General features: G+C 44.6%; 1 protein-coding gene across 1 annotated transcript in view; it reads right to left on the bottom strand.

The window, feature by feature from the left end:
* EXOC4 (exocyst complex component 4) overlaps nucleotides 1–19,765 on the bottom strand; it is a 487,556-nt gene that overhangs the window by 410,080 nt on the left and 57,711 nt on the right. Inside the window, exons 4-5 of the mRNA XM_074168558.1 lie at nucleotides 17,522–17,706; nucleotides 15,002–15,111 (exon numbers count right to left, since the gene is read on the bottom strand). Coding sequence (XP_074024659.1) covers nucleotides 15,002–15,111; nucleotides 17,522–17,706 — 295 coding nt within the window. The remainder of the gene's footprint in view (nucleotides 1–15,001; nucleotides 15,112–17,521; nucleotides 17,707–19,765) is intronic.

Raw genomic sequence — 19,765 nt, 5'->3', positions numbered from 1 at the left:
CACCACTTTGAGCAACCAAGGAATAAACCAGGAAACCAGCAACACTCAGATTTTGGGGGGATATTTATGTGGGTATTTATGTTTGCTTGGGGGGTTCCCTATACATAAAGACAACACTCTGCACATTTGATTTACTTAGAAAGAGAGACCATGGTATAAGTTACATATTGGTTAGGAATCGGAGTGCAATTAAGATTATCCATAAACGAGAAGGTATTATAGCACAACAAATCCCCCACACGCGTTTCAAGGAGATAAAAGCCCTAAATTTCTAACCCAGCTGTTTTTCTTCACTATACTCTTCACAAGAGAGGAATTTTCATTATAAATATTAGCAAGCTTAAAAGATTTCTGAGGAATTCGGCAAAGTTTACACTGACAAAGTGCAGGATTGTTCGATATTATCCTATTTTGCTCTATTACGTCTCTCAAGGGGTTGATGAAGTTACTCAAATCTTTTCGCGAGGCTTCTAGAAAGGAAAAGGGAGAAGAATTAGAGAGGATGCTGTGCATACAGAGCTCCTGAAGTAACAGGGATGGCACAGGGAGAAATCCTGTTGCTAAGCGACAAGGAAGAGAAAGGCACGAGGCACTATGCTTGTTTTAAGTATGTTCATTAATCAACATTTACAGATGAATTTACAGAATTTACAGTTAACACCCAGCAACAACAAAAGGATGTCTCTGTTAAAGACCGGCTGAAACGTTTAATAAATATATTCAAACACTTAGGTGAATGAGTGTCTTCAAGGCAAAATCAACTACAGCATCTTGGAAAGTCGACAGCCAGGCTTGGTGACAGCCAGGGTGGCAGCACGGGGACAAACGGCACCAAAGGATACGGCTGAAGATCTGCCATCCACCAAACCATATCCGTACCGCGTAGAAATTAAAACGGCTGCTTCATCTTACTGGGACTGAACTCTGGTAAGGGCTGGTGGATGACAGATGACTCCCATGGCTTTTACCGCTCAACGGACTTTTTTTTACTTAAATCAAAATTTATCCAAGAACCCGAATAAATGTCAAAATATCCACCAGAAGGATTTAAATGACGTGGCAGAAATGAAAAATGGCACCTCACGAGTAGCACGCAGCCCTGTAGCTGTCTAAAGCTATGACACTCTGAGCAGAGGAGCGTCAGCATGGCGCAAGTCAGCACAAGATCAGGAAAACAACATCCCAGAGATCCCGTACGGTACCACTTCCTAAACAGCACCACGATAAACAGGTAACAAATATTTCAGCATCAGCTCACACCAGCCTCCCTGGCAGAGACTGTTTCTTTCCATTGGTGTCATCCCAAACACGGCACCTGTTGGGGCAGGTCCAGAGGAGGCCACAGAGATGCTGGGAGGGCTGGAGCCCCTCTGCTGTAAGGACAGGCTGAGAGAGCTGGGGGGGTTCAGCCTGGAGAAGAGAAGGCTCCGGGGAGACCTTAGAGACCCTTCCAGTCCCTAAAGAGGCTCCAGGAAAGCTGGGGAGGGACTCTTGGTCAGGAAGGGGAGCCACAGGACGAGGGGGAAGGCTTTGACACTGACAGAGGGGAGATTCAGATGAGATCTTGGGAAGAAATTCTTTGCTGTGAGGGTGGTGAGACACTGGAACAGGTTGCCCAGAGAAGCTGTGGATGCCCCATCCCTGAAGGTGTTCAAGGCCGGGTTGGACGGGGCTTTGAGCAACCTGGTCTGGTGGGAGGTGTCCCTGCCCACGGCATGTGGGTGGAACTAGATGGTCTTTAAGGTCCCTTCCAACCCAAACCATTCTATGATTCTGTGACCTCCAGCTCAAACCAAACTCACTGTTCTTCCACTCTCGCATTTCAACCTGGAGCAGCAGCAACGCTGCCAGGTAAGAGGGAGGTGAGAATAGGTCCTGTGAGGTCATCACACATGACAACAGAGAATGACATCAGGTTTCAGGTAACCAACATCAGCAAGATCAAATAGTGCTTTTTTCGTCTCGAACACACATTTATTTCAATTGTATTTGGGCAAGTTCTGGGGCAAGCAACTAGAAACCTGTCCTGGTTTGAGAGACACAGGACTAACTTCTCTTCTAATGCTGGGGAAAACCGCACTTTTAGAAGACTCTAGTGACTGAATTCGTGAAAATATTTACTTTATAGCCAGGTACAATGTGTAGGATTCAAGGTCTCAGAGTTTTCGAGCCTTGCCAGGTGCAGAGATGAGGAGCGAGACCCAAGCATTTGACCCAGGATTATTTCATACCATGAACATTACGTTCAATATAAATTAGAAAGTTTGCTGTGTAGTTTCTCTCCCCCTTGATGGTGATGTTCTAGAGAACTCCTTGCCCCGATGCTGGATCCCTGAGCCCTTCTCTTCCTCCTGAAGCCACAGCACTTGCGGTGTCCCACATTGGCTGTCCCTGCTGGGAGCACACAGCATCCTGCTGATGGAATGGGCTGGGGATAGTCCTTGTGTATTTTATATTAATATCAGGATTATTACTGGTTCTTTAGTATTATTGTTAATTATTTAGTCTTATCCTACTAAATCTGTTTACATTTAAACCCTTGTTTTCCCCGATTCCTTTTCCCGGGTGAGGAGGGGTCATCGGGTGATAGAATAATTGTTTAAATGACAATAAATCATTATGGGTTTTCCCAAACCACAAGAAACCACAGAACGCGTTAATAAAAAAAATAAAAAAAAGAAACAAGAGCAAAAATAGAATCATAGAATGGTTAGAGTTGGAAGGGACCTTAAAGATCATCAAGTTCCAACCCCCCGCCATGGGCAGGGACACCTCCACTAGAGCAGGTTGCTCAAAGCCCCATCCAGCCTGGCCTTAAACACTTCCAGGGATGGGGCAGCCACAACTTCCCTGGGCAACCTGTTCCAGTGCTTCACCACCCTCACAGGAAAGAATTTCTTCCTAATATCTAATCTAAATCTCCCCTCTTCCAATTTAAAACCATTACCCCTTGTCCTGTCACTACACTTCCTGACAAAGAGTCCCTCTCCGGCTCTCCTGTAGGCTCCCTTCAGATATTGGAAGGCTGCTGTGAGGTCACCCCGGAGCCTTCTCTTCTCCAGGCTGAATAGATAAATTAGAAGAGAGAATTCAAACATCCTTAAGCAGTAATACCAGTTCGAAGTTAACAACCAGATGCACAAGTATTTCTGCTCAAAGCTCTCCTCTATCACACCCCTTTCACCCCAGGAGGCTGCCAACCAGTTTGTGGGTCGCGTCCATGCTCTACCCGCTTCGTTAATCTACTTGTCACTCCCAAAAAAACCACCTCCATAGCACGCCAGGCACAAACACAAAACAAGCTCTTTGGAATGAGATCTGCGGAAAAAGACAACACTGGAAAAACAGATGAAGAAAGGTTTTAACTTATTGGTTTTTTTTAAAAAAACACAAACAAACAAACAAAAAAAACCCAACCACCAAATATCTTGCTCCTCTGAGTTCAACGCAAAGATGTCACAGCCTTCGAGAGGACAGGTCCCCATCATTATGCCACAGCCCCTTCGTAAACAGCCTGGAATTTGTTCGTAAAATCTGTCGTGGTTTCAGCCGAATTTACCAAAACCAGACCAACAGATGGCCCTTCCTCCCCTCTCCCTGCTCCCCCCCCAAAAGAGAGGAGAGAAAGAGATAAGGAGATTCAGAAGTTTAGAATGAACTAAACTACTTTAATGAAGGATTAATATTAAAATAAAAATAAAGATGAAAATAATGAAATAGATACAATATATACAAAACCGCGTCAAGCTCCCAGGATGACAGTCACGTCACCGGCAGGCGCTGGGGAAGTCCCAGACTGGACTCAGCGACGGATGGGAACTGGATTCCAGCTCTGGAGTCAGGAACACACGGATCGGGATCAAAGGCAGATGAACAGACAGAGTCCTCTCTGGACGTCGGCCATCGCAGGAAGGGGCTGACCCTTTGATCCCTCAGCTTTTATACTGAGCGTGGGGCAGATGGGATGGAATACCCCAGTTGGTCAGGTTTGGGTCACCTCTCCTGTCCGCTCCTCCCCACCGATGTGACCCCTTTACGTTTTTTCCGTTTCTGACCCTCTAAGGGGGCAAATAAGGAAATTGGCTGCCCTTGGTTGTTACAGCAATAAGGATAAGCAAGGGCCTCCCTGCACACCATCCCTTGGCACGGAGCACAAACATTGGGCTGATCATTCTGGGAACGAGCAGTTTTCTCCCCAATACACCATTAATTTCAGCGAGTTAGAGGAGGCCGAGCTAGGATGGAAAGTTACAGAACAGAAAATTGGTTCGGTTTTACTTCAAACCGGGACGTTATCACACAACGACAACCCGAGAGGGAGGAAATGCTGCCGTGGCCAAATGCAAGAACAGCATTCAAGAGGCCGAAAGGCAGCCATCTCGCCGAGAACTCCGCCGGCAACCCCAAGATGAACGCTCTTCCATTTTCTAAAGAGCAAACCCATTTTGAACGCCCTCAAATAGCCTGGACGTTGATTTACATCTCTTACAAACAACAGCAAAGGGAATAGTTCAATATCCAGTAGCAAGGCACCGGTAATATAAGTTTTGTTAGATCTGGTCTTTTGATAAAACAGTAGGGACCTCGTTTCCTGCACGTTCTGCCTATTAAACAGGAATCCTGGGTAGCTTTGGGGGCCCATTTATCTGTGAGATCTGACAAGATTCCAACCCCGGGCAACTGAAGATGTTCTTCTTTACCCGCGTCTTCCCAACTTCAAACATCCTCTTCTGCCATTTAATGTCATCAAGGGGTTATTTGACCACAAAGCTTTGGGCCAGGAATCAGCCCCCCTCCTCCGGCCCCCACCTCTTCGAAAAAGGCATCAAAGCAGCCAGGCGTTTGTAAAGAACTTCACCTTTCAAATCGCAACCCCACGTGCTCCTCTCTGCGGGCAGAGGAGCTCCACGGGTGAAGGAAGATGTCCCTACAGATCAGTTCTCAGAAGCGAAGCCTTCATCTCTATTTACTCTTAAAGTGAGAATATGAATGACTTAGTTATTCATTTGACTCAAGACAAAAGGATATGACTGTCAGAACCTATTCCCAGCTCTCCACGTTCACCAGGTTCTACCTGAAATGCTTCTGGAATACATGTGTCCCTTTAAAGGTTCACACCATAAGCACTTGCTTTGTGTAGAGAAGCCAAAGAAATTAAGTTATCCTATGGATTTTGAAAATATTTTTACAAATAAAATGGAGAGATGGAGAGGGACTCTTGATCAGGGAGGGGAGCCATAGGACGGGAGGTAATGGTTTTAAACTGAAAGAGGGGAAATTGAGATGAGATCTCAGGAAGAAATTCTTTCCTGTGAGGGAGACCCTGGCCCAGGTTGCCCAGAGAAGCTGTGGATGCCCCATCCCTGAAGGTGTTCAAGGCCAGGTTGGACGGGGCTTGGAGCAACCTGGTCTGGTGGGAGGTGTCCCTGCCCATGGCAGGGGGGTTGGAACTCAATGATCTCTAAGGTCCCTTCCAACCCAAACCATTCTAGGATTCTATGAAGTTATGGTAAATTGTGGGTCTGCTATTCAGATTTGATTTCATTAACATCTTCTCCTTTGTGATTCATCAAAGAGAAGAGATGGGGGAAAAATTCCTATTTTAATTGAAAACAGCTTCACTATATTCAACACTAATACAGGTAAGAAGACACCAAGAAGAACTCCATAGGATTTCTTCAGTAACACGAAGAAATGAATTTCTCCACCCTCCTTGAGACTGTAACAAGTGAAATGTGATGTCAGCGAATGAATATTTTAAAATCTAAATTACTAAAGTAACTCTTCTCCACCGTAATGAAACTTTTAAACTTCAATTTGCAGTTTTATGCTAAAAAAGCAGCTTCAACATAGTGCTTTGTTCTTCAATCTCAGCAACAAATTCGTGTACCAACCACGCAAACCAACAGAAACCCTAGATTACACGAAACCTGGTTGAGGCTCTTCCGGACCAGTTTGACACATAACTTCAAATGTGTCAACTTGAAATTTTTAGCTAAACTGACCTCTTTGGAAACCTAAATTTCAGTATCACATGATTTCAAGTGGTTTTCATCATTAATTCCATCATGATGTCATTCAAAGATGACATCAAACCACAGAATCAAACGGCTGAGGTTGGCAGGGACTTCTGGAAGTCATCAACTCCAATCTCCCTGCTCAAGCAGGGCCACCCAGAGCCAGTTGCCCAGGATCACGTCCAGATGGCTTTTGAGCATGTCCAAGGACAGAGATGCCACAACCTCCCTGGGCAACCTGTGCCAGCACTTGGTCACCCTCACAGTAAGAAAGCATTTCCTGATGTTCAGAGGGAACCTCCTGTGTTTGAGTTTGTGCCCATCGCCTCTGGTCCTGTCACTGGGCACCATTGAACAGAACCTGGTTCTGTCCTCTTGGCACCCTCCTTTCAAGTATTTATCCATACTGTTAAGATCCCCCTTAAGTCTTCTCTTCTCCAGGCTGAACCCCCCCCAACTCTCTCAGCCTGTCCTCACAGCAGAGGGGCTCCAGCCCTCCCAGCATCTCCCTGGCCTCCTCTGGCCCCGCTCCAACAGGTCCATGTCTCTCCTGTGCTGAGGCTGTGCCCCAGAGCTGGAGTCAGCACTGGGGGGGGTGTCTCCCCAGAGCGGAACAGAGGGGCAGAATCCCCCCCTCCCCTCGCCCTGCTGGCCACGCTGCTGGGGATGCAGCCCAGGATGCGCGGAGCTTTCTGGGCTGCCAGCACATGTTGCCGGCTCATGTTGAGCTTCTCATCCACCAACACCCCCAAGTCCTTCTCCTCAGGGCTGCTCTCCAGCCATTCTCCGCCCAGCCTGGATTTGTGGCTGGGATTGCCACGTCCCAGGTGCAGGACCTTGCACTTGGCCTGGCTGAACTTCATAAGGTTGCCACAGGCCCACCTCTCCAGCCTGTCCAGGTCCCTCTGGATGGCACCCCTTCCCTCCAGCTTATCAACCCCTCCACACAGCTTGGTGTTGTTGGTAAACTTGCTGAGGGTGCACTCAATCCCACAGTCCATGTCGCCAACAAAGATGTTAAACAGCACTGGTCCCAGTACCAACCCCTGAAGAACGCCACTCATCACTGGTCACCACTTGGACATCAAGCCGTTGACCACAACTCTTGGAGTGCAGCCATCCAGCCAATTCCTTATCCAACCAGTGGTCCATCCATCAAATTCATGTCTCTCCAAGTCGGAGACAAGAATGTCTCTAAATGATGTCCAAGAACTCCTTTTGAAACAGAACTTTTAAATATGGTTTATCAAAAGCCTCCCAAGACAACAACCTCAGGAAGTGATAATTTTGCCACATTCTCTAATGAAATAGGCAGCCATTGTCAACAATTTTTCAACACTGAAGTGGTGCATGTGAACACATACAACTCCATGTTTAAACAGTCGAAAACCTACCCGCACTTTGAATCACTAGAAAGTTGAATCTTGTGCATTATTGATTCATCACCTCCATAGTTACAAAGGTGGAAACTTCCCTGACGGCTCCCTGGTTTGACGATGCCCTATAAAAACGTCTGTTCCAATTGATGATCCCCTCATTTGTAGTTCTGCCATTTCACAAGGAAGAAACCTGCTGCAAAAGGCATTTTAATAGCTCCAGTCTGATCTCCAGAAAAGCCAATGTTGATAACTCATTTAAGCAAAGCAGCTCAAGAAAAGACTCCTGGGTCTTGTTTTTCATTCCAATGAATGGTCAAAATTTGCTGCTACTCATTACGGAACATTTCATTAGCTGTGTGCTTTTATGGGCAAGTAGTAAAATTTAATGTACTATTTTCCATGATTTATGCCCTTTCTGATTATACCCTTTCTGCCTTCAATCCTTCTAGAGAAAAGGATGCAAGTTCATAGTGCCCCAAAGGCATAATTTAAGATTTGAAGGAACGTCACTTGCTAATTTCTGGTGCTGAATCCTTGTCCTGACTCACACATGGAGACAATGAGCAACAAATGCAGTTACTTTAGAAACGGGTCATTTAAAATTTTGGTCATTTTCTTCTCTGTTTTACTACCAAGCCCAGAAGAAGATGGGTCTCAGAGATCAATAACCTCAAAGCCTCAAGGCAAATCTCCTCTTTCTAAAGCTGCTGTTCACACGGTTCCATCCATAGTTTTGAAGATGTTAGTCTTTCAAAAACAGGGGTGTTTTAATTTGACAAGGCCACTCTCTCAAATCCATTGTACCAACATTTGATTCTGAGACAACTGTACAAAGCAACTCAGTAAAGCCATGTTCAAAATCCTCCTAATACACGCAAGCATGAAAACTGAGCCTCCAAATAAAAAATAAACGGTAGTCAAATATCTTACACTGGGACCACGTAAAACGAAATTATGAGGACAAGTGACTGAGCGTTACCCTTTTGGCTTTCACCACAAGGATCTAAAAATCATAGAATCATAGAATCGTCTAGGTTGGAAGAGACCCTTGGCATCATCGAGTCCAACCATCTACCCTACTCTACAAAGTTCTCCCCTACACCATATCCCCCAACACCACATCTAAACGGCTCTTAAACACATCCAGGGATGGTGACTCAACCCCCTCCCTGGGCAGCCTGTTCCAATGCCCGACCACTCTTTCTGTGAAAAGTTCTTTCCTAATGTTCAGTCTAAACCTACCCTGTTGGAGCTTGAAGCCATTCCCTCTCGTTCTGTCATTAATTACCTGTGAGAAGAGACCAGCACCAACCTCTCTACAGTGTCCTTTCAAGTAGCTGTAGAGAGTGATGAGTCTCCCCTCAGAGACCTCTCGATTTTCCCTTCCCCCTCAATTTTCCCTTCCCCAAACACACACAAAGATTTCACACATCAGTGCTCAGCATCAAGTCAGAGCAGGAACCATCGGTGAGGATCAGTGAGAGAAATCACGGTCCTGCAAACACAGGCACACAAAGAGTTACCTCACGGGCTTTCATGTTTATTGTGGAGTTGCAAACCCTTCTTAAACCTCAGGAACAGACTTCCTCTTAGACATCCTAAGGGCAAAAATTCACCCCGAGATAAGAACAAACTGCTTTTTTTCGCAGCACTGCACCGATAGCAGGAGAGAATCCGACTGACCGCTGGGTTCCCACCACCTTCTGAGACAAGTCCTCAATTGAGTTTGTGCAAATGCAAACCAGCCACAACAGGAAAACTCTGGTTCAGCGAGGGGATCATTTCATTTTCAGTACAAATGGCAGAGAACATTCCCCCAGCTGGTGTCAGATCCTCAGGTGAGGTTAATAGGAAAAAGAAATATATCTTTTATGTATTTGCTGAGCATGTTTGAAGTGGAAGCAACTGTGACAACAAACAGAGAATGCCACAATGGCATTTTTAGAGCCACCTGTAAAATTGGATGTTAAATCTCTGGCTCCTGCAGGTATTTTGCAGGACCAAGGTCACAGGTCTCCATGTTTCCACCTCCATAGAAGTACTTGAGTTCTTGAAGAAACGGAGCCAGCAGCAGTAACTAGACTTGAGCTTAGGACTGAAAACCTACATTTTTCTCTTAGAATCACAGAACAGTTTTGGTTGGACTGAACCTTTCAGACCATCAAGACCAACCATCAACCTAACACTGACAAAAACCATCACTAAACCACACTGAGGCACCACGTCTGCCTGGCTTTTAAATACCTCCAGGGATGGTGACTCCACCACTGCCCTGGGCAGCCTCTTCCAAGGCTTGACTAACCTTTTGGCATAGAAATTTTTCCTAATATCCATCCTAAACCTCCCCTGGCGCAACTTGCAGCCATTTCCTCTTGTCTTATCACCTGTTCCTTGGGAGAAGAGACCGACCCTCCTTTCAGGGAGTTGTAGAGAGCGAGAAGGTCTCCCCTCAGCCTCCTTTTCTCCAGGCTGAACGCCCCCAGCTCCCTCAGCCGCTCCTCACAAGACTTGTGCTCCAGACCCCTCACCAGCTCTGTTGCCCTTCTCTGGACACGCTCCAGCACCTCAATGTCTTTTTTGTGGTAAGGAACCTAAAACTGGACACAGCACTCAAGGTGGGGCCTCACCAGTGCCCAGTACAGGGGGATGATCACCTCTCGAATCCTACTCACCATGCTGTTCCTGATACAGGCCAGGATGCTGTTGACCTTCTTGGCCACTTGGGCACACTGCTGGCTCATGTTCAGCTGACAAAATCATAGGCTGGTTTGGGTTGGAAGGGACCTTAAAGACCATCCAGTTCCAATCCCCTGCCATGGGCAGGGACACCTCCCACCAGACCAGGTTGCTCAAAGCCCTGTCCAACCTGGCCTTGAACCCCACCAGGGATGGAGCAGCCACAGCTTCTCTTAGAGCTGAGAAGCACAGGTCACTGAAGTGTATTACCTGCTCAGCATAAAATTTACATAATCCATCAATAACAATATCAACTGTCACCACCTCAGCTCACCTGCTGTCAGATTTCTAAAAAGCATTCTCAGGAATTTTTCAGGAAAAGGTGCTCTCGGGTTTGCTCCGTACTGGGTGAGAACGTTTTATTGTTCCAGGAAGAGGCTGGCAACGCGAGAACCTTCATAAATACTCTTCAGAGTACAGAAGGTTCAAGCAGAGAAATATAATTTAAAAGTGAATTTATTTCTCTGAACTGGCATGAAGGGAAAACGTTACTGGTGAACTGCCGTATCTACAATCCTCAGGTGAACATTACCGAAGGTTTTGTTTATTTTAAGTGCGGCAGGAACAGCTTTAATTTCCTTATAAAGATTCTGCAGCACAAAGTAACATCTCCTTTGGGAAGCGAGTGCAGAAAAGACTCAAAATTTTGGCATCTTTGCTGAGATGGGCTGAATGAGTCAGTGCTTCAGAGTGACAGGCATTAATATGCACGGCCACTTTGTTTCATCAATAAAAAGCCAAAGAGCTTAAATGACTAAAGGCAGAAACAGCTTTCGTTATGAATACACATAAGTTTTAAATTCTCTGGTAGTTCCTCAGTCCTGGAAAAGGCTACTTTTAAATATAATTATGGGGGGAAAAATATCCATAAGTACATTGTGCACTTGAAGCAAGACCATATGCATAGTTTATGCTGATCAAATGTTTTCTATTATCATCTCCATCTCTCCCAGCCCGAGGGACACTTGCCCAGCACTTCCCTGAACGATGCAGATTGCAACGAGGAGCCGGGTAAGACATTTTCTGGCACGTTGGGCACAAAGAGCAAGAACGGATCTACAGAAATGAGGATTTTTTTAAGGCAGATTCTCAACTGATCTATACAGATTTACTAGAATTGAGGATGAAGCCATCAGAGCTTTTGGGTTCAGGCATTCAGAGTGAAAGGAACCACCTCGTTTTATGTTCACAAACAACTCAGAGACCACTGCTGCGGTTCTTAACCTGTTGCTTGTACCCTAGAACCTTCTTTCAAATACGGCATGAAGTAACACGTTAGGACAAGTGATCTCAAACACCATCAACGTTGCATGGAGCAAATAAAAGGAGAGCTTATTGATGTTTAGAAGTCGCAAATCATAGAATCATAGAATGGTTCGAGTTGGAAGGGACCTTAAAGATCATCCAGTTCCAACCCCCCTGCCATGGGCAGGGACACCTCCACTAGAGCAGGTTGCTCAAAGCCCCGTCCAGCCTGGCCTTAAACATCTCCAGGGATGGGGCATCCACAGCTTCCCTGGGCAACCTGTTCCAGTGCTTCGCTACCCTCACAGTAAATAATTTCCTCCTAATATCTAATCTAAATCTCCCCTCTTCCAATTTAAAACCATTACCCCTTGTCCTGTCACTACATCTCCTGACAAAGAGTCCCTCTCCGGCTCTCCTGTAGGCCGAAATGAGTCAGAAAACACTCACCCAGCTATGCTTTAGGAATGCAAGTACCACTTCTTGTTCTGCTAGCACAAGTGATTAATAACACACCCTTTTGTCTTCTTACACATGCAAACTTTGCCTGTTATACTGTGGGGAGAACCACTAATTAAAAAAAAAAAAAAAAAAGGAATAACCCAATAAACTTTTTTATTTGAAAACATAGTCTCATTAGTCTAAGAAGAAACGTCTGAATGGCCCAAATCCCAAACCTCAATATTCAAACTGGGGCTAATACATTAAATAGGGGTCCCACACCCTATTCTAAGTCAAAGATGGTGGAAGAGTCTTGGCTTCATCCCTGACAAAAAAATGGAATCAAATTAAATATCTTGCACTTTGCTCCTACCTTATATAAGGGGCATCCTCCACATGCTGGTTTACCTTTCTGTCTTAATGCACATCACTAGGGCTTTGTAGAAGGTACCTCAGGCAAGTTTATGAACATCCCTGTCAGAGGGATAACCCAGGATTGCTTTTAATTCATTTTGGAAAATTTTATCAAAATCTGGAATTTCGATTTGATTCCCACTGCATCAAGATAAGCAGATTTGTTACTTTGGAACTAAGGTTGGTTAGTTTTGGTTCTGCTCCTCAGAATACTTCCTCCATCAACAACCGGGAGTCTACATATAATACAAAGTCATAATCATAGAATCATAGAATTGTCTGGGTTGGAAGGGACCTTTTAGATCACCGAGTCCAACCTCAACCTAACTGACAAAAGTCATCCCTAAACCATGTCCCTCAGAACCACGTCTGCCCGGCTTTTAATTCCCTCCAGGGATGGCGACTCCACCACTTCCCTCAGCAGCCTCTTCCAAGGCTTGAAAACCCTTTGGTGAAGAAATTTTTCCTAATATCCAATCTAAACCTCCCCTGGTGTAATTTGAGGCCATGATGGATAGGACTGTCATGGATGATCACAGCCGGTTCGGTACAAGAACTGTACACTGAAGATCTGCACAGTAAACTTGAATTGGACTCCGCTCAAGGAAAAGGGCAGTAAATAAAAGGGACCACTAAGGTCAGTGTTCATGGAACCCTGGGTTCTGAAAAAGCAGGATGCCTTGGGACTTTCCTTTTAAGAGAGAACTGCAGTAGTCCAGCACGAACACTAAAACTGCATTTATTTTTACAAACAGGTTTACTGTTTGCAACTGGTTACAGGTAGGAAAAACACTTCTTGGCCAGCTCTGGATACTAAGAAACCTCTTAGCAAACCCAGCAGATGCGATGACGTTTGGCTCTGGAAGTCTTCTTTGAAGACTCTGGAAGTCTTCAAAGGTCACAAAATTCTTCTCAGAGCATATTTAAGGTTCATATTACACTAGCAATTAAATTAAAAAAAAAAAAACAAAAACAAAACAACTAAGGAAGACACAAAAGGTACTGAAAGAAAGATAGGATTTCCCTTCTTCAATAGGCAGAACTTCAGACATCTCCTGCTGTCTCTTCCCCGTTGGAAGGTGTGATGGGAGATCCCCATGAGCTCCATAACCTCAGACTTTATTTTTTTTTCTTACTATACAGAAGACTAATATTTTGGGTGGAAAATAATGGCAGACACTATACAACTAACTCACTGAAAAGGAAGTAGGTTGACATTATCAGCGGTGAGACTCAGATTCAGCTTCCTCAGCTCCCCAAAATCATGCGATCTTTAGCATTAAAATGAACTGAACTGATCACAGGGTAAAAGAACAGGAATTAAGGGTTTTTTTCCCCAGAATTTTCACATGGTTCTTCTCTTCCAGTTTTCCATGACCAAGCTGCAGTTTCCAGGTCTGAAAGTTTCTATTGGCATGTCATAAGTGGCTCCTCACAAAACCTCCACTGTGTAGAAATACAGCCTCAGGCTCCGAGAGAGCAGCCAACCCTACAGGAACAGGACTAAATAACAAACACCCCTACAAGAGCGAAAGATAACAACGATCAAACAAAAGACTTTAGTAGGCGAGCAGGACAAGAAAAACCAGAAACAAGCAGAAAAAAATAAAGACAAAAGAATTAATGAGAAGAAAAGAAAAGATTCTCTGCATTTGAGGAATACTGAAAGTAAATTTGTGAAAAAAAAAAAGTGGGGGAGAGATGTAGGTCACTTCTATATTATTAATTTTATTTGTTTGTTAAACAAGGACAACCCCACTTATTAATCTACTGAAACAATACAAGGATTAAATCCCCATCTGTGCAGCACCAATTTCAAAGGCTCATACCAAAGCCCAACGAAACCAAGTATTTTGCTCACTGTTTGTTGTAGTAACAGGAACACAAAGATCACCCCCAGATTATTCCTGCCTATAGACAGAGCTTTCATCAAAGTTACCAAGTTCCCACAAGGAAAAGCTTTGACTTTTTGACTCCAACACAGCAAAAAAACTTCTGCACCATGTACATCAACGTCAGAAGGACATGGACCTGTTGGAGCAGGGCCAGAGGAGGCCACAGAGATGATCTGAAGGCTGGAGCCCCTCTGCTGTGAGAGTTGGGGGGGTTCAGCCTGGAGAAGAGAAGGCTCCGGGGAGACCTTCGAGCCCCTTCCAGTCCCTAAAGGGGCTCCAGGAAAGCTGGGGAGGGACTCTTGGTCAGGGAGGGGAGCCCTAGGAGGAGGGGAACGGTTTTAAACTGAAAGAGGGGAGATTGCGATGAGATACTAAGAAGAAATTCTTTGCTGTGAGGGTGGTGAGAGCCTGGCCCAAGTTGCCCAGAGAAGCTGTGGATGCCCCATCCCTGGAGGGGTTCAAGGCCAGGTTGGAGGGGGCTTTGAGCAACCTGCTCTAGTGGAGGTGTCCCTGCCCATGGCAGGGGGGTTGGAACTTGATCTTTAAGGTCCCTTCCAAGTCCAACCATTCTGTGATTCTAAGATCAGAAAAGGCACAGAAAACTAAGTATATTTAATTGAAGCTGATGTGTGGGGGGAAAAGGAAAGGATGATTTGCAAAAAGAAAAATACAGATATGGCCAAGTTCTGCCCCTGGACATACCAACCACTTATTTCATGACGTCGCACAAATCACTCCCTAACTTTTTGTCTCAGGACCTCCCATCAGCAGCCAACCATGAAGAGGGGACGATATGCCTACCACTACTCCTGTAAAATCTGCTGAAGATCTACAAAGTAATTCCGTGAGGAATGCATGTGACTTAAATACTCACTGCTGGAGCTTCCTGGAGTACTGAACTGGGAAGTTTCAAGGAACTTTCGAGGTGTAGACAAGTTCGTAACATCCATAAGAGGTACAGGAGAGGCATCTTTCACGAGTGAACTGTGCGAGGGGAAAGAATTGAAGCAAACAGTTTACCATTATTTACAATGTTAGATCACAACAAATAATCCATTTGTTTCTTAAATTTGAAAGCCTGAGCAATAGATACACATAAGACACAGTTCTGATACAAGGCACATTATTATTTCCCAACAGACACATTCACCTCCAGCACAATTAACAACTGCTAGCATGATGATAAATTAACATGGAATTGTAATGATCTTTCTGGAAAACTACATATTGAGGAGGAGAGATGCCCCCATCCTCGTTCTGTCAGCTCCTTAATCCTTCAAGCTCTTCTAGCTTCCTCTAGAAAACTCCACTGGTTTTCCTCCCCTTTAAATTCCTGTTCTGTGCACACCTACATGCATCCCTCTCAAACGAACCTTCTTATTCAGAAAGGCAAGACTTTCTACTTGGTCATTTTCACAATAAATTCACATAGTATTATTTGCCAAAAACGTGTCACACTGCCCTAGCTGCGTAATGAAAGGCACGAAGCTGGATGTGGCAGAGGAACACCAGCAAGAAATCATTCTTAAGAGAAAGAAGTGGAGAAGGTTGCTCTAATGGAGTTGAGTTTGTTCCCTTAGAGGTCAAAATACTTATAGGAGCCTGGAAAGAGAAGGGTTAAGCCTACTATCCTGCATAAGAACCACCTATACTCCCTATACACTCACAATAGCATGCTTAGAGGGATTAGCTATGCATTCTGTTAAATAAAAAAGCCAATACAAGAAATAATTCTAAACATTATTGCATCCTGGGTCAACGGCCAGTCTAGGACAGCAACTGAAACACAGCAACAAGACTGTCCTTGATGCAAGAGTTCGTGTTATCCAACATCAACAACGTGCAACAGGGAACGGGAAAAAAGACAGAAAACAAGGAAGAGATAAGGGTCCCTGTAGCAGTCGTAGAAAACTGCAGTTAATTAGCAGTCGCACAGTCTGGGTACACCAAAGCTTTGTGTCTGTTTTTAATTAACAAGATGAGTAAGGAAGAGACTGATGACTTGCTAGCAGCCCTTCTTCCTAGAAATTTCAACTTCAATCAATCCTTTATTTCATAAATACATTTAATGTAACTTACTATCTCTCCTCTTATTTTTTGTAAGCATTTTTTTTATTACTTCTCATAATAAAATGCTAATTTATCTTTTCTCTGCATCTTTATCATATGCTGGCTCCCCTTTTACTCCCAACCCTGTCCTGCTCTACAGACCTTATTGTCAATACCGTGTTTCTCTTCTCCAGCCACTGTCTTACTTCCTTCCCTCTCAACAGCTCCACTGCCCTAAAACTTGTAAGTCATAAAATTTAGGAAAAATTAGGCAGGCACCTATACTTAAGCTGAATTTCCACTGATGAGAGGCATCAACCAGGTAAGAAGCAGCTCTGGGGCCCCCGACATAAGAAGGACATGGACCTGTTGGAACGGGTCCAGTGGAGGGCCACAAAGACGATCAGAGGGCTGGAGCACTTCTCCTGTGAGGACAGGCTGAGAGAGTTGGGGTTGTTCAGCCTGGAGAAGAGAAGGCTCCAGGGAAACCTTATAACGGCCTTCCAGTACCTGAAGGGGGCCTACAGGAGAGATGGGGAGGGACTCTTGAGCAGAGAGTGGGGCGATAGGACGAGGGGTAATGGTTTTAAACTGAAAGAGGGGAGATTTAGATTAGATACAAGAAAGAAATTATTTACTGTGAGGGTGGTGAGACACTGGAAGAGGTTGCCCAGAGAAGCTGTGGCTGCCCCATTCCTGGAGGGGTTCAAGGCCAGGTTGGGTGGGGCTTTGAGCAACCTGGTCTGGTGGGAGGTGTCCCTGCCCATGGTAGGGGGGTTGGAACCAGATGGTCTTTACGGTCCCTTACTACTCTAACCATTCTATGATTCTATGAAGTTTCAACGTCTTTAAAACACAACAGCCAAGACACTGCTCAGGCATTTCAATGTTGTGGCCTCTGGCTACTACACCTGGAAATCTTTTAAACTTTGGACGTTTGCTAGAAAACATGAGTGATTTTTCCCCCTGTTCTTCCATTTGCCTGACCTGAGCCTCATGATCAGGACATTTGTAGGAAAGGTATACACATCAGAGAACAAAAAGAATGCTAAAAGGAACTGACCTCATCATAATTCTGTGGGAAGCAGCAAAAAGCCATCAGAATCCCTAAGCAAAAGTGAAAGAACGAGAACAGACTGTTCACAGGCTCGAAGGCACATCAACATATTTGGAGTTTTTTCTGCTCCCCACAGCCATAAGCATGAGAAATTTGCTTGCCAAAAATGAGAGGTTGAGGTGTAAGTCGATGGCACTTTCCCAAGAAAGTTTCTACTTAGGAAAGGGAGAGCGTCGTCCTCTTCCCTCCAAGACCCGTTGCCCTCAGACGGCGTCGCACCAAACCCACCTTATTCTCCCTTTCTCCTTGTTGCGTTGTCCTACTCGGTTAGTAGATTTGATGTAAAGGTGACGGTGTAGTTCATCTATCAGGACCAAGTGCATGTTCATCTTCTTACTGTGGAGCTCCAGCCTCAGGTCACTCAGTCCCTCCACCTGAAGGAGGGGACCCTCCAAGGAGTCCACCGCTGACACCTGCAAGAAGAACATGTAACAACTTTTAAAGGTCAAGTCATTCATCTCTCATGACTCTTCTCTTCGCTTAGGATGGGGTCTGAATACCATGATCATTCTACCCATAAATCCTTTTAAAAGAAGAAAACATTTAAGTATTATTTATTCATTTCTATTCCTAAAAGAAAATTCAATATATAAAAAGGGTCCAATATCCGAACAACTCAGATTTAATGAGCAGTTTTCAAACATTTTGAGCATATGTATAAAACAAGTTAGTTAAAACACAGTTCGTTAAATAAAAATCAAAGCACAGTTTATCACAAAATAAGAAGATTATCAAGTAGAAAAGCGTTCGAAAAAGATACTGACAATGATGTCTGATTGCCTTTATTCTTTTCCTCACAGAAACACTAACAAAACATTATTCTCAATTCTATAAACAGGGAGAAAACGGCTTAAATTTTATTTGCCTAAAGTGATATCATGACATAGCTGAGAAAGCTTTGAAGGCCTCAACTTCCAGCCTACCTGGCCGCTATGTTGTGTAACCACACAATTTAAATAAACAGCCATCGGATTCATGAAGCTATTGCTAGTTCAAAGGTAATTCTGAACTCTAACGAATGTGGGGTTTTTTTTAGTGTTTGATTATTAAGGCTCAAATTAAGGAAAATAACTTTACAGAAGCAACAGAGAGGGATGTAGACATGCAGTAAAATAAACAGGCCATAGGTACCACTTCTCTGCTGATGCACTTCAATAGAGCCCAGCCGACAACCTGTGGGTACTAGACTGAGGAACCTAATTTCACAGAAACACAGAATGATATGGGGTTGGAAGGGACCTCTGGAGATCTTCTAGTCCAACCCCCTGCCAAAGCAGGTCCACCTAGAGTAGGCTACACAGGAACGTGGCCAGGTGGGTTTGGAATGTCTCCAGAGAAGGAGACTCCACCACCTCTCTGGGCAGCCTCTTCCAGGGCTCTGCCACCCTCACAGGAAAGACATTCCTCCTCATGTTTAAATGGAGCTTCCTCTGTTCAAGTTTGTGACCATTCCCTCTTGTCCTGTCCCTGGGCACCACTGAAAAAAAGACTGGCCCAATCCTCCTGACACCCACCCTTTGAGTATTTATAGGCGTTGATCAGACCCCCCCTCAGTCTTCTCCAGACTAAAAAGACCCAAGTCCCTCAGCCTTTCCTCTCAGAGAGATGTTCTAGGCCCCTCATCATCTTTGTAGCCCTAATTTCCATTTATATCCCCCAAAAAAACGTGGACAAAAGCCACGAGGAATGACTAATCAGTGCATAAAAGCAACACTATCAATTTGCATCTCTCCCAGTTTACTTGTTTTTCTAACTATTTAAAAGAGCACTTCCCCAGTCACGAAATAAAAATCAAATAAAATCGTGGCATCCCTCTGGAGTTTCCAAAATCTCAGTGCTGCTGTTGTGAGAAAGTAGAAATAGTGTATCGTGTTTGCATAGAGAGAAGCACAGATTTCAAACTGGGGGAAGAAAAATCATTCCCTAATAACTGAAGATACTCTTAGCGAAATAAGACATTTGCTTGCACTTCAGGGTTTAAGTTTATAGCAAACCTGTCAGCTAAACGTTAAAAATGAAAAGCAAAGAGACACAGTAAGCAGAACATCCAAGCTCAGGTCCGGTCCCTTAATACCAGTAAATACTAAATACACCGAGAGAACATTTATCAACAAGGTATTGCTTTGCCTCCAAGTCAAGAACGACCCTGAAATAGCTTTGGGGCAGTCGGGCTTTCAAAATTACGAGTAGTTTCTAAAAGGCAGCTGCACTTTTTCCTTCCTCCTGAAAAACTTTGCCAAGAAATCCCTAACTATGAAACTCTCTTCTCCGCATGGACGGTGAGAGTGTGGGCTTCCTTCTGGTCTTCACGATAGAGCTCAGCCTTGAGAATTCATTTGAATCCTGGCATTAATCACAGGGGACTGAAGAGGCTCCTCCTGAGCCCACCAAGGCTGCAACTTCAACAGCATTTACGGAGTTCTATCACTCAACACAAAGCACTATTACAGAACCACAGAATGATATGGGGTT

Source organism: Numenius arquata, chromosome 2 (genome assembly GCF_964106895.1).
Source record: "Numenius arquata chromosome 2, bNumArq3.hap1.1, whole genome shotgun sequence".
NCBI lineage: Eukaryota > Metazoa > Chordata > Aves > Charadriiformes > Scolopacidae > Numenius > Numenius arquata.
The sequence above is the reverse complement of the archived record's forward strand: the minus strand, read 5'-3'. Positions and strand labels throughout refer to the sequence as shown.